This window comes from Nannospalax galili, unplaced genomic scaffold (assembly GCF_000622305.1).
Source record: "Nannospalax galili isolate Female #2095 unplaced genomic scaffold, S.galili_v1.0 scaffold2927, whole genome shotgun sequence".
NCBI classification, from domain to species: domain Eukaryota; kingdom Metazoa; phylum Chordata; class Mammalia; order Rodentia; family Spalacidae; genus Nannospalax; species Nannospalax galili.
The window spans coordinates 884,895-898,917 of NW_008355812.1; the positions used below are offsets into that span (position 1 = coordinate 884,895).

General features: G+C 48.1%; 1 protein-coding gene across 2 annotated transcripts in view; it reads left to right on the forward strand.

The window, feature by feature from the left end:
* The window catches only part of Tbc1d14 (TBC1 domain family member 14), a 110,892-nt gene that overhangs the window by 38,226 nt on the left and 58,643 nt on the right, over positions 1–14,023 (forward strand). For both annotated transcript variants that reach the window (XM_029556486.1, XM_029556487.1), the window contains exon 2: positions 11,370–11,490. In XM_029556486.1, the coding sequence (XP_029412346.1) occupies positions 11,370–11,490 (121 nt within the window). The remainder of the gene's footprint in view (positions 1–11,369; positions 11,491–14,023) is intronic.

Sequence of the window (14,023 nt, forward strand, 5' to 3'; positions counted from 1 at the left end):
ACATTTTGTCTTCAGATGGTGGCGCTGTTTTGGGAGGTTTTAGAAGGTGTGGCTATCCTGGAGGAAGCACGTCACTGGGGTGGCTTAGAGAGTTTTTAAGTCTTTCGGGATCTCCAGTTGCTCTCTTGCTTCCTGTGTCTGCTTGAAGATGTAGAGCTTAGTTTCCACTCCTCCTCCAGCCACCTCTGCCACCATGCCTCCCCGCCAAGACAGACTAATTCCCCTGGACCCGTAAGCTCAAATAAATTCTTCCTTTCATAAATTGCTTTGGTCAGTGTTTCTATCACAGCAACAGAAAAGTGACCAATACAGTTTTGTGTGTGTGTGTGTGTCTGTGTGTCTGTGTGCATGTGAATGTGGGTGTCTTTGGAGACCAGAAGAGGGTGTTGGATCCCCTGGAGCAGGAGGTGGTTGTGAGCTGCGGGATGTGGGTGCTGGAAACTGAACCTGGGTCCTCTACAAGAGCAGCAAGTGCTCTTAACCACTGAGACGTCTCTTCAGGCCCTGTTTTGTTTTTAAAATAGTATATACAGTTGTGAATGAGAATCCAGTGGTGATTTTCAGATGGGTGTTTGGGCAGTGAGTCACGTGACCATGGTCCACTTACATTTCTGATTGCTGCTTCATGTAGCCCAGTGTCTGGTACACAGCAGATGTTCCTGAGTGTTGCATGGATCGGGGGTTTGTACAGTGCTACCCCAGCTGTCAAGTCCGAAGTGCTAAGAAGTTTGCCTGTCCTGTCTTGGCTCTTGCCGGACCAGTGTCCTAGTTCAGGCATCTGTGTACTTTGCTGTCCCACTTGGCCTGCCTCCTCTGCCTCTGCCCTGCCTATGACTCGTGAGGTGCCCCACCCCTGCCCTTCCAGCTGATCTGCTCTGGCTTGCGTGCCTTCGCCTTCTGAACAGGTAGAAGAAGGACACCTGTGCTGTGGCCCTGACACAGTGGCTTGCCAGGAATGTGGCACCAGGAGAGTCTTTGCACCTGTGCCTGGCCTCTCAGAGCTCTGTGGTCACAGTAGACACCATGGCTGTCTCCCCTGTGCTCCTGTTCATGGATAGGTGGGTGACGGCTGTAGTGCCTGTCTTGCTTCTGTAACTGCAGGTAACTGGATGAGGTCTTTCCCACTGGGAGGGTTTGCTGTGATGTGATGATGTCCTTGATCTGGTAGGGGAGGTTCCTCAGGTGACCCTCTGTTTAAAATGGACATGATCCTGTGTGTCCAGAGAGGGACTGCTGGAGCCTGGAGCTCTCTGGGCCAGTGTTAGCACACAGGCATGTCTGGTACTTCCTGCCCAGTCATGTGATCAGGGTCTTTCTTGCTTACTCTTTGTGTGGAATTGTGGGATATGGTCACACAGTGGGTTTGCTGGGAAGAATGTCTTTGCTTAGCAGCTCTGTAATTATTGAAGTGAACTGTCTTTGTTTTGTTTTGCTTTCTCAAAGAAAAGCTAGAGGCCGGTGTGGATGCACGGTGCATGTCAGTTTTTAGGGTAGAAATACACCTGTGAGTGGGCTGTGGAGGAGTGAGGTATGTTTTGCCATCTTTATGTGTTCCTTCAGGGTCCTTCTAGCCTCTTCCTGTTTGTTTGATGGCCGAGTGCCTTTCTCAGGATTGATGGAAGAAGAATATAAAACATGTGACAAGTGCTGGATGCAGTTACAGGCCCAGAAGGTGAGCTGTCACCGGTAGCTGTGGCTCAGGACATGGTACCTGCTGGTTCTGGCCACTCTTCTGGTGACTGAATCTGCACGGGACTGCTTTTGTTTCTCATTGCGTTGAACCAGAAGTGGCTCGTGGTTTCTGTCAGTGAGACAAAGGAGTGAAAAGTCCTAGAAGCCCCATGTGATCCTGACCTGCACACAGCTGCTGTTCAAGTGTGCACCAGGGTGGAGACCTTGGCATTTATTTCTTTGACACCTCAGCCGAGCTTTGAGAAACCTCTGAGGAGTGTCTGTGCCTGTGGAACCTGCTCCACCGGAGTGGGAGGTCTTCCACCCACTCAGCCAGTCCCTGCCTGCTGCCACAGATGTGACCTCCACAGATGTGACCTCCTTCACTTGAGATCTCAGTTCCATGAGGCTGGATGCCTCTTCAGCTGCTCTAGATCTCAACTTCTATTTTAAATGTACACCAGTTCTCTTCCTGTAATCCTTATAAAGATTCCTTGGCCAGGGTTTTTATTTAGTTATTATACAAGGTCTCATGTAGCCCAGGCTGGCCTCAAACTTACTATGTAGTCAAGCATGACTTTAAACTTTGGATCCTTTGGCTTCTGCCTCCTGAGGGCTGGGATTACAGGCAGGTACCATCATACTTGCTTTATGCAGTACTGGGTATTGAGCCTAGGGCCTCCAGGAGGGCAGGCAAGGACTCTTCCAGCTGAGCTACATCCTCAGTGCCTTGACCAAGCTTTTGTGGCACATATTTGCATGTCATATGTGTCCAGGACCTGTGGTAGGTGCTGGAGATGCAGCAGTGAGTGGCAGAGGCAGCGTGTAGCCTCAGGAGCTGTAGGTACTGTTAGGAAGCCATCAGACAGCAGACGGACATTGTCCCTGTCTTCTCTGAATGCCTTCTGAGGGCAAGTACCAGGCACAGCACTGCACAGTGTCTTGTCGGTTAGCATTTCCAATTCCTTAGACATCATCCTTGTTTGACTGCAGTAGACCCCAAAGTTAAGTTAATGGAGACAAGTCACAGACTGAGAAGAAACAGGCTGCATAGCTCTGCCTAGCAGCAGAGGGTGGACATCGGCTATGCGTGCTTGCCGGATCTCATTACCTGTACACTCAGCCTTGGGCGCTGCCTTGTTCCAGAATTGATGCCAGGGCTGGATCTGGGGTAATGTTGGACGATTCTTAGCCTTCAGAAGCTCTCCTTTGTCCCTAATTTTGTGTTCATAATTAATTTTCTCTTATTGGGTTCCCTTTCCAAACTAAATAAGCTTAAAATGTCCCCCAAACTTGTATCAGCCCCTCCTGCAAACAGGTGGGATTGCTGAAGTTACCCATGTGAGAAGGCTGGGGGTGAGGGGGTGCAGGACAGAGCACCCTTCAGGCTGCTGGGGCTCTGGCTCCCTGTCTTGCCAGTGTGGCTATGGTCAGCATCATACTTTCCACCCCTTAGCGGCACACGCAGTCCTGGTAATGGAAAGGTAGTTTAGTAGAAATGGCCTCCACCATGGAGCAGCAGGGGGTGCAGATCTAGCTCTGGCTGCCCCTCAGATGCTTCTGGCCTGTTCGGGCCTGCTCTGCTGAGTGCTTCGCCTTGTGTTGGGTTGCTGCTCCTCCTTTCTAGCCCCAGCAAGAGGACTGGGGTCCTGCTCCTTGCTATCCCTGTTTTTAGCTTGGAGTAGGGACTAAGCCTTCTGGAAGCACAACGTGAAAGGTGCTCAGTAAAGAACTCCTGAGGCGTGTTAGCCATGTACGGTGGTTGGGTGCAGGTCTCCTCAAGCCCCCTTTCCAGTCTGCCCACCTTGCTGTGAGGCACAGTGACGTGCCTGTGCAGTGATTAGGCAAAGCTTAACACTTAAGCAGCCCAGCGCTCGTTCTCCGTTGTCTTCCCAAAAGGCTTTGGTTTACAGAGCCTGTGCGGCATCACTGAGTGCTTTCATTTTGCCATTAGCTTTTCTCTTGTTAAGGCTCTTTCCACGGAGCACCAAGGACTTGCTGGTACTCACAGAGTGTATTGCTAGGTCTGCAGGCACTTCATTGTGGCTTGAAGGGCTGGTGTGAGAATGATGCAGACTTGTTTTTTGGTGACAGAAATATGTTGCTTTGTACTGGCTTTTTCTTGTTTGTGAACTTTAAAATAAAGACAGTGCATTTGATGGCTTAATCGGAAGCACAATGGAATTTATGGTGGAAAGCTGCATTTCATACCTGGTGCCTTGTTCCAGAGGAGTAGATACTACCTGGATATTCTTCCAAGGAGTCTGCCCAGACAAGCAGAGGCTGGCACCTTGTATCATATAGCTCGCTTGGTACTGTTAGGTCCTTGGCTTCTGTCTGTGACTGAAGTTAAAACAGTTCACAATCTCCAAGAAAATGCCCGTCTTCCTTCTTGAAGCTGCTTGTAATTGTGTCACAAACTTGGCTTTCAGTCTTTTAATGATATAAAAAAATGACATTTATGTCAGTCACCACATTTCACTGATCAGGTTTACGTGTTTCAGGTGCACGGTAGGCACGGTGGCTAGTAGCTTCCTTGCACGGTGCAGGATGGACCTTTTCCTGCAGGTTAGGGATGTCACTGACTCAGGCTTGGTGCTGGTCCCTGTCCTGGGAACCCTGCCGTCCCTGCCTTTTTGCAGATGTCCATCTCGTATCTGATTTCCTGCCACACGGTGCCCTGGTGACCTTAGAGTAAAGCCTGCTAGCTTAGGGAGGAGGCGGCTGAGGGAGGCCATGTAGACCCTCTGCCTCTTCATGCTGGAGCTCTGAAGGCCCCAGGTAAATGTGTCAGCACCTGGTGACACTGGTGATGCTAGTGACACCCTGAGTCTGGCACTGCAGAGTGTACCTGTGAGCTTCCGGCTTCATAGAAACTGGCACACTATTGGTTTTATCATCACTTTGTCATTGGTGCCTCTGTCTTTTCCTGAGTCGTTACTTTCCTAAAAGGCTACAGTGAAACTTTTCCCTGTCCTAAGGTTATTTGTAGCTCTTTCTAGGTCGTTAGAATTCTTCTTGCCCCTTAGAGTGGCTTCACCATTGACACTCCTCTCCCTCCCCCTCCCTCGAGTCCTCACGTCTCTAGGAGACTGAGACCACTTCAACAGTTTTCTGAAATTACACTGGTTGGCAGCTGGGTAGGTTGGTGAGGCTGCCCCATTCTCATAAACCAGGCAGTTCTCTTCAAATCTCTGCGTTGTATGTGGGGGTACAGAGCACTGGCACAGCGGGAGGGTTGGCACGAGGAGCCCCTGCTGTCCAGTGCTCACTCAGTAGAGAAATGTGGAACTGCCTGACATGGGTGGGGCAGTTCTCTGCTGAGGGGTTTGCTGAGCCCTGGCCTCCTCACCTCATTTAGCACTTTGGTCACCTTTTTGTGAAAATTGATGGCCCTAGAGAATAGCCTGTATGATTGTGGCGGGGCGAGGCCAGGCCATGTGCTACAAAACAGGTACGAGTCATTGGAGAGATTGAGGACAGGGCTAGTGTGCTCCGACTCTGCCTTCAAAATGTGGGTTTGGTAGATGTCTTGGGGCCTTTGGTCCAGGGCTCAGTGGATGGCAGCTGGACACGGGCACAAGGGTGTGGTGTCATGTACGGGCATGGCAGGCATCTGTGTGTGAGGAACCCGAGGGGGTGGCTGCAGTGAGAGTGGTGACATTACACTGGGCATCAGCCTTCCTGCACCTGAGGCTGCCTTTTGTCGTTGAGTGTAGTTGAGGCCCTCAGGAGATGAGGCAGGAATGAGGTTGGAGACTCGTCTGGCTCAGCCTGCAGGGGAGCTTCTGACCCAAGCCTGTGCTTTTTAGAAAAAGACTTGATGTGCTGGGTGTGGTGGTGCACGCCTGCAGTCCAGCAGTTGGGAGGCAGAGGCAAGTGGATCTCTGTGAGTTCAAGGCCAGCCTGGTCTACCTAGTAAGTTCCAGGTGACCTGGGGCTACAGGGAGACCAAAAAAAAAAAAAAAAAGAGAGAGAGACTTGATGCTTCCTCCATGAAGAGGGTATGAGTGGGCATTTGAGAAGAAGTGGAGATGACACAGGCTTGTACCAGGGGGAGTGGCACCAGGTTGGTGCATGTGCAGGAATACACAGGACTTGGGTTCTAGAGTCTGAGGTGGTCAGGGAGTTATGTGGGCAGCTGGGTGAAGGCGTGTATGCATTGAAGGCAGGGGCAGCAGGCACAGCAGTTTGTGTGTTGGTGGCTGGTGCAGCTGTGAGTAGACTTCCGTCCTGCTCAGTGTTCTGGGTCTCTTGGTCAGAGATTGCTCCAAGGCCAGTAGATGTCTGTCCCTAATGGTTCAAGGAGATTGCATTTCCTTTTTATGACACAGAATATTTCTACAGATGGGTTTATTTTTATGTGTATGAGTGTTTTGCCTGCATGTGTGTAGATACACTGTGTGTGTGCAGTGCCCATGGAGGCCAGAAGAGTGAGCTGGATCCTCTGGGCCTGGAGTTACAGATGGTTATCAGGGGCCATGTGGTGCTGGGAACTGAACCCAGGACCTCTGGAAGAGTGGGAATTGCTCTTAACTGCTGAGCATCTCTACAGATCCTGATATGACCCAGAAATTTATCTTCTTACTGAGGACCCATAATTTTCTGGGGATGCAGAACAAGCATGTCTGTTTATGGGAACATTCTCAGGTCCTTTTCTATAGTGGCACCCACCCCCGCAGGTCGCCCCCACTTCTTGCCCAGGGACATAGTGCTCCTCCTCCAGTCTTTCTGGTCCTTACCTTCCATTACCTCTGTGTGTGTGTGTGTGTGTGTGTGTGTGTGTGTGTGTGTGAGAGAGAGAGAGAGAGAGAGAGAGAGAGAGAGAGAGAGAGAGAGACTGACTGAGCTATCTCCTCAGCCCTTAGGCTCCCTTCTTGCCTAGAATCTCCTATCCCTAACCAGGGTCTCCTTTGCCGACCTGGTGGTACAGTTGGGGCCGCTGTCTCCTTTAGCCTGTGTACAGTCGGGGCCGCTGTCTCCTTTAGCCTGTGTACAGTCAGGGTTGCTGTCTCCTTTAGCCTGTGGATGTTTGTTAGTCACTTTTCCCTCTTTGACAAAACTTCTGAGGAAAACAACTCGGAATGTGTACAGTCGGGGCCGCTGTCTCCTTTAGCCTGTGTACAGTCAGGGTTGCTGTCTCCTTTAGCCTGTGGATGTTTGTTAGTCACTTTTCCCTCTTTGACAAAACTTCTGAGGAAAACAACTCGGAAGGAAAGATTAATTTTGGCTCATAGTTTCGGAGGTTTCAGTGCATGGTCAGCTGGCTCCATTGTTTTTGGACCTATGGTAAGGCCGGCAGGAAGCAGAGCATCAAGAAGGGGCTGAGGATAAGGTACTGTCCTCAAGGGCACACCCCTATGCCTTATGTCTAATCAGGCACCACCTCCTAATTAATAGGCTGTTTACCTGTGAGCTTATCAGTGGATTCACCAATTGGTGAAATTCATTACCTCTCAGTAGTGACACCAGCTGGGGACCAAGCCTCAACACATGGGCCTTTTGGGAGGACGTGTCTCATCAAACCCCGACAGTGATGTAAGTCGAGCTTCCTCACCGCCCCCTTGCCTCCCTGCAAACACACGTGGTGGCTGCTCTACTTGCCAGCAATTGTGTTGTGTTGAGCGTGTTCTCCTTGCCTTCCTGGCAAAGATAGGGGAGGGGATAGAGCCTATCTTGAAGGCACAGAATAAAGCGGTAAGTACTTTGGAAAAGTGCTAGGAGCCCAGGTCTAGGTAGCTAGCTGGGGAGGGAGTGGGCGCGAGGGTAGGTGTGGGGATCTGCTGCTGGCTTGCACAGAAGTCTTGGCAGAGAAAGCTTGACTCCAGATAATCCCTCTTCTGTCTCCTGTTAAGTTTAGTCAGATGGTAGCTATTGCCACTGTGTGCTCCGGTGTCTGAGGACCTGGGGCTGAGCCAACTCACTGGGTCACAGAACCTGGGAAGGTGGGAGGGGACTGCTGGGGACACCAGGCAAGAGTGGCACCATGAGAACGGGTTCTTAAAGGTGTCCTGAGGATGCTACCAGACCCTTGGCAGGAAGATAGCACAGGGGCTACAGGGTCAGAGGGTTGGCATTGTCTTGCTTCTTCCTGCCTGTTCCTATGTGCTCACTGTGCCTGGCTGAGCACTGGCTCTGGTCATGTGATCAGCAGACTTTGCCTCCTGACCCAGCCACTGACCAAGTGTGCCAGGGCATAGGTCCCTAATACACATTGGCCTGAAAGATACTCTTCGTAGGCTCAGAGTACCTGTGTGTGGCACTGTTTTATGTGCAGTGTTGTGTTTGAGTTTTCAACCTGTTCCTCTTGAAATAGACCCAGAGTGCATTCTGTGACTGTCAGAAGCTGTGGTCTGTCACGTGAGGTCTTGGGCTGATGACAGCTACGCGGCTTTGGGTTTAGGCGCTCTGAAGTTCTGTCTGTATTTTCTTTGTGCAGACTCGGGCAGTATGATTTGTGGTGCACAAGTTTCTGGTCTTGTTGTCTTGGTGAACAGCAGTGCTTGTGCTAGCCTGCTGAGGAACATGTGTGAGAGCCAGGTGCCCAGATCCCCTCTAACCCATACCCATACCTGTTTGCTCTGTGCAGCTCTCAGATCCATTCCCGAGACCCTCTGCGTTGTTCTCCACAATGCAGGTGCCCGTGTCCGGCCTTCTCTTTCTGTGTTTGCTTCACCACCTGTGCCAGCTCCTTCCCCGGAGATGTAAGTCCTTGTCAGTCAGATGGAAGGAACCCTTCCAGTAACTCAGGTTCTGGGAGCCCCGTGTTAGTAAAGCCTGAGGCTTTACTTGGTTTAAATTGCTTAAGTCCTTCACAGATGGTGCAGTCTCAGATGGTAAAAGGGTTGGAGTCCCAGAGAGTTCAAAGTTGATTTCTTATAAATAGGATTTACCTTGGGCTATGAAACCATTTCTACAATGAGTTCCATTCTAACACAGCAGGAACACGGCTAGAAAACAGTGAAGCTTCTTTCTACCTCCTCCCACCCCCTTCTTGGACAGGACCATGCTGTGACACAGCCCAGGCTGGTCTCAAACTCACCATGAGGCTCCAGGCTGGCCTTGAACCTGCAGCTTTCCTCCTGCCTTAGCACCTGAATTCTGGACTTATAGGTATGCTGCACCACATGTGGTCATTTGTTTTCTTTTCTGAAAGTTTTTATGACTTTATTGTGACATTTAAAAAAAACTTACTGAAAAGTTGCAAGAAAAATATAATGCAAGGAACTCGTTCTTTATCCAGAGTTCCCAGCCAGTGTATTTTGCCTCATTTCTGTGCTCACATGCCTTTCCATGTATGTTCATGTTTCTGTGCTCACATGCCTTTCCATGTATGTTCATGTTTCTGTGCTCACATGCCTTTCCATGTATGTTCATGTTTCTGTGCTCACATGCCTTTCCATGTATGTTCATGTTTCTGTGCTCACATGCCTTTCCATGTATGTTCATGTTTCTGTGCTCACATGCCTTTCCATGTATGTTCATGTTTCTGTGCTCACATGCCTTTCCATGTATGTTCATGTTTCTGTGCTCACATGCCTTTGCCTTTCCATGTATGTTCATATTTCTGTGCTCACATGCCTTTCCGTGTATGTTTATGCTTCTGTGCTCACATGCCTTTCCATGTACGTGTTTCTGTGCTCACATGCCTTTCCATGTATGTTCATGTTTCTGTGCTCACATGCCTTTCCGTGTATGTTCATGTTTCTGTGCTCACATGCCTTTCCATGTACATGTTTCTGTGCTCACATGCCTTTCCATGTATGTTCATGTTTCTGTGCTCACATGCCTTTCCGTGTATGTTCATGTTTCTTTCTGGATCATTAGAGTAAAGCAGAGACGCCATGTTCTGTCTTTACCCTTGAACACACAGACACTTTGCTGGGAACACAGGTGAAATACATAATCACAGTGCCATTGTTGGGCAGGAAATTCAACATTAATCCAAAGCTGTTTTCAAAAAGTCTAGAATCAGCCGGGTGTGGTGGCGCCCGCCTTTAATCCCAGCACTCAGGAGGCAGAGGCAGGTGGATCTCTGTGAGTTCAAGGCCAGCCTGGTCTACATAGTGAGTTCCAGGACAGCTAGGGCTACAGGGAGACCCTGTCTCAAAAAGATCAAAAAAAAAAAAAAAGTCTAGAATCAACGTCCTAATTGCCCTTGAAGCCTTCATCTTTTCATGTCTAGGATGTGGTACAGGATCATGACCTGCATTGGTCAGATCTCTCTAGTCCCCTTTTCATCTGACCGCGGCCTTTGTCTCGCCTACATTCCATATTTGTAGAGTATTAACCCAGTGTTTATAGATTAGCCTCGGCTTGGGTGTCAGGTGATGCATTCCTGGTCACCCCTGGAATGGACATGGCAGCACGGTCTCACCTTTATCTCTGTCCCCACATGGGTGATGTCAGCTTTGAGCACTTGGCCAGTGTGATATACCCAGGTTTCTCCAGTATTAAGTGAATTGGTTTTGCCTTGGCAATTAATAATTTGTAGGAGATGCTTTCAAACTTCATAAAGATCATTTTCCTCATCCAACTTTTACCATCTGGTTTAGGAGCTTTGCTGGTTTCTGGGCTCCATTAGTATCTAGTGCATTACTAGGTGGCCTGCTAAGAGCATCCTCAGTTGATGCTTGTTTATCTCCCTCTCCAGGCTCATGGAATTCTGTTTTCTTCCCTGGTTATATCCATTTTCCTCATTATTTTGATGACTAAATCATTCTAGATTTATCCAGTGGGTACCTTTCCATGCTGGCTACTATTTCTGTTAGATGTGCCCCAGGTTCTTTGAATACTTCTTGCACAGCCAAGTACTACAGGCTCATCTCTGCTTTCTGGGGAGCCCTGGAAAGCTTTGTTTGAATGAATGCACCTATACAGCACATTTAAGAACATTTTATGTATACTGCTGGCTAGGATTCTTGTATTTTGGAGACTTTGTTCATGTGTTTTTGGGAAAGAAGACCTTGTGACCATCTCATGAGTGACTTTCTATGATCCTTGAAGATGTCATAGACTGACCTTGTAGATAATTTAAACTAGAAGTTAGGTACTAAAACAAATGTCTTCTAAAACACGAATTGTGTCCTTGAAACTTCAGTTTGCATAAGAACATTGCGGATCATAGACAGGGTCTCTCTATCATAGGAAGCTGAGAGTCAGAGAGGTTACTGCCCTGGCCCAGACTCAGGCAGCTGGGAAGTGGTGAGCCAGGCTTTCAGTTCACTTGGGCTCACTCTGCTGATGTATTTTTATTATTTAACATATTTTCTTATTCTAAATTACAGAATTTGTACACATGATGGTTCAACAGCAGCAGGTTTACTGTTTCTGGTCTCAGATCTTCTGTCCTACTGCATGGCTCTGTATCTATGTGAAAATCAAGTCTGAGGAGTTAAAATATGTGTATTACATATTGTCCTTCTTAAAGGAAAGGTTTTTTTTGTTGTGTTTTTTTTTTTTGTTGTCTGTTTTTTTTGAGACAGGTTCTCCCTGTAGCCCCAGCTGGCCTGGAACTCACTATGTAGACCAGGCTGGCCTTGAATTCACAGAGATCCGCCTGCCTCTGCCTCCCAAGTCCTGGGATTAAAGGAGTGCCCGGCTGGTTTAATTTGTTTAATTTGTTTTTATCAGAGTGGTTTGACCTAGTGTTTCTTTAAACCCCTGAAATTCCTAACCCCTTTATTTTCTTTCTATAGGAATTTGCTTGTTAGAAAACAAAATGCAAGACTTGACACACGAAGAGACTTGGGATGGAAGTTATTTGGCAAAGTCCCACTCCGAGAGAATGCCCAGAAAGATTCAAAGAAAATACGAAAGGTATACCAGCTTGAAACCAAACCTGTGCTAATGTGTTTGCAACATGTTTTTTTAACCGTGCATGAGTGATTGTTGCTGAGACTTGACATTGGGAAGCTCTTTGTATTGACTACATACCTAAGTCCTAGAACTTGGAAGTCTGTGTTCAGAATGTGGAACAGTGTAACTCTTTTAATGTCTTATAGTTTGTAACATGTACACAAGAACTTTTGCCTGGGGCTTAAATATTTATAACTTGATACATTTTAAGCAGTTTTTCCAATAACAGCTGTGGATGTGTTTATCATCAGACTTTTATGATGTTTATCCCAGGCCTAGTGTTAGATACTAAAACATTCACTACAGGTTTCTTGGTGGCTAAACCCTTCAGGCTGCTCTGGGATAGGCAGGCTAAGCCATTGTGCTCCCAGGCTCTGGGGGGACCCTTGCCCCTTACTTTGGTGTTGTCCTCTTAGGGGGTTGGGGTTTGGTGCCAGACCAGGCCTGCAACAGCATTCCACTCCCGCTTTGCTTCCTTTGTGCGAGTAGTTGCAGCAGCCAGAACACCTGTTTCTCCTCAGGGAGGGGCCCGAGCTGAACCCTGTGCTTGTGGCCTGGGAAACCCTGACTTTTAGCACCAGCAACTTCTCTGAGGCCCTGAACTTGTCTTGAAGGTCTACTGTGCCGTGACCTTGTCCCTAGCAGTCGAACTCCTTCCCACCTTAGATTTATAATACTCACGGGTATTTGTTCTGTGAACCCTCTTGAGAACCAGGGGATCCAGCAGCCTTTTCTGACCTCTACGGGCATTGCACAACACAGGTGCACTTACCTACATGCATACACCTAAAATAAAAATAATAAATAAAATTAAAAAAAACAAAACAAAACAGTGACCGAGCCTTATGAGGAAAGGGGCCATTTTCCTCAGCTTCCTGAAGAAGCCCTGAGGTGCAGAGGCTCAGTGACTTGAGCAGGTCACAACACCTAGGAAATAACATCCCAGGCAGTCAGGCGCAGAGGAGGCATGATGTGAGCCCTAGAACTGAGCCTGGGGAGCAGAGAGAAGATGGTCTGTGTGCTGCTGTCCCTCTGACTGGAAGGTTTTCCTCAGCTGAGTGTGATCAGCTCCCATGCTAGTATAAGTGAAAGGAAGAGGGATCTGGCCTGGCCGAGGTCATTGTGGACAGCCACGGACAGCCCGGTGGGTCCTGGCCAAATGAGCTGATGACCCTGGATATGGGGTGTACAAGGATGAGGAGGATTTCCACATGGTGCATTTTCATGCCTTTGCAAATAAATAAATAAAAATTCTTAGAATATTGTCTACAGTTCCCATGGTGATTGTGTGAACCCAGGAGCCTCACTAAGGATGTCAGTGTTGGAATTCGTCCTTGTAGATTGTTACATTTTGATTTTGAATCATTGTAGAGACTTATTAAATGAGCATACAATTAAAATAGGAGTTTGTATACAAAGCTCAGCTACAGATTTCTTGGGGTCTAGGTAGTTATGCTATTGTAAAATTATTAGAGAAATCTATAAGAAGAAATCAACAGTTACATTAAATAGATGTTCGTATAGCTCTTTACATGCTTCATGGTTTTTAGTGCTCTGGGGTCTTTGTGATGAACTGAAGTGCACGCACCAGGTGGTTGAGTGGTAAAGACACCGCCTAGAATACTTAGCTCCAGCCATCAGTGATGAAGGGTATCACTGACCTCTCTGCACCATCACACGATCCTTCTTGGGACTGTTGGCGTGTGCGTTGTGTCTCCTGCCCTCTCATCTCTCAGGTCTCATCCCAAGGTGGCAAAGCCTTCAAGGGACCTTGCTCTGTGCAGAGCCTTCTGGGTACCAGCTGGAGCTGGCTGCTGTCACTGCTCCCCTTTTACGGAGGCCAGAGTCTTGATTGTCTACTACACTACACAGGCACAAACTTTCTTTATGGAACTGTTTTCTTACTTGGGAGAAACAGCCGATGGTGTTTTAAGACCATGATCTTTGGGAGAAGTGACTCTAGCAAGCAGTTCTCTTACCTCCCACTCTGTGTGTGTGTGTGTGTGTGTGTGTGTGTGTATGGTGTGTCCTAATAAATGAATGTAAAAAAGAAGCTGGGCATGGTGGTGCACATCTTTAGTCCCAGCACTGACAAGGCAGAGGCAGGTGGATCTCTGTGAGTTTGAGACTACTCTGGTCTACACAGGGAGTTCCAGCCAGCTAGGACTACACAGTGAGACCTTGATACCGAAACAAAACAAAAAAGAGAAAAACAGAAAACCAAAGGGCTTGGAGTCAGACTGCCTGGGTTTTATCTCTGCTCTATCACAATTTGGCCGTGTTCTTTTAGGTAAGCAGCTAATTCATTCTGAGCCTCATTTTCCTCATCTCTACAATTTGGAGGAAATGCCTGTCTCTCAGGCCATAAGGATTAAATAAGGGGATACATATCCTGTGCTCAGAACAGTATTGAGTGTGGTAAGTGATGGAAAAGTATTCGCTGCCACTGTTTCTTAGCCCCGACTAGAATGCTCGCAGTGTGAGAATGAGCCTG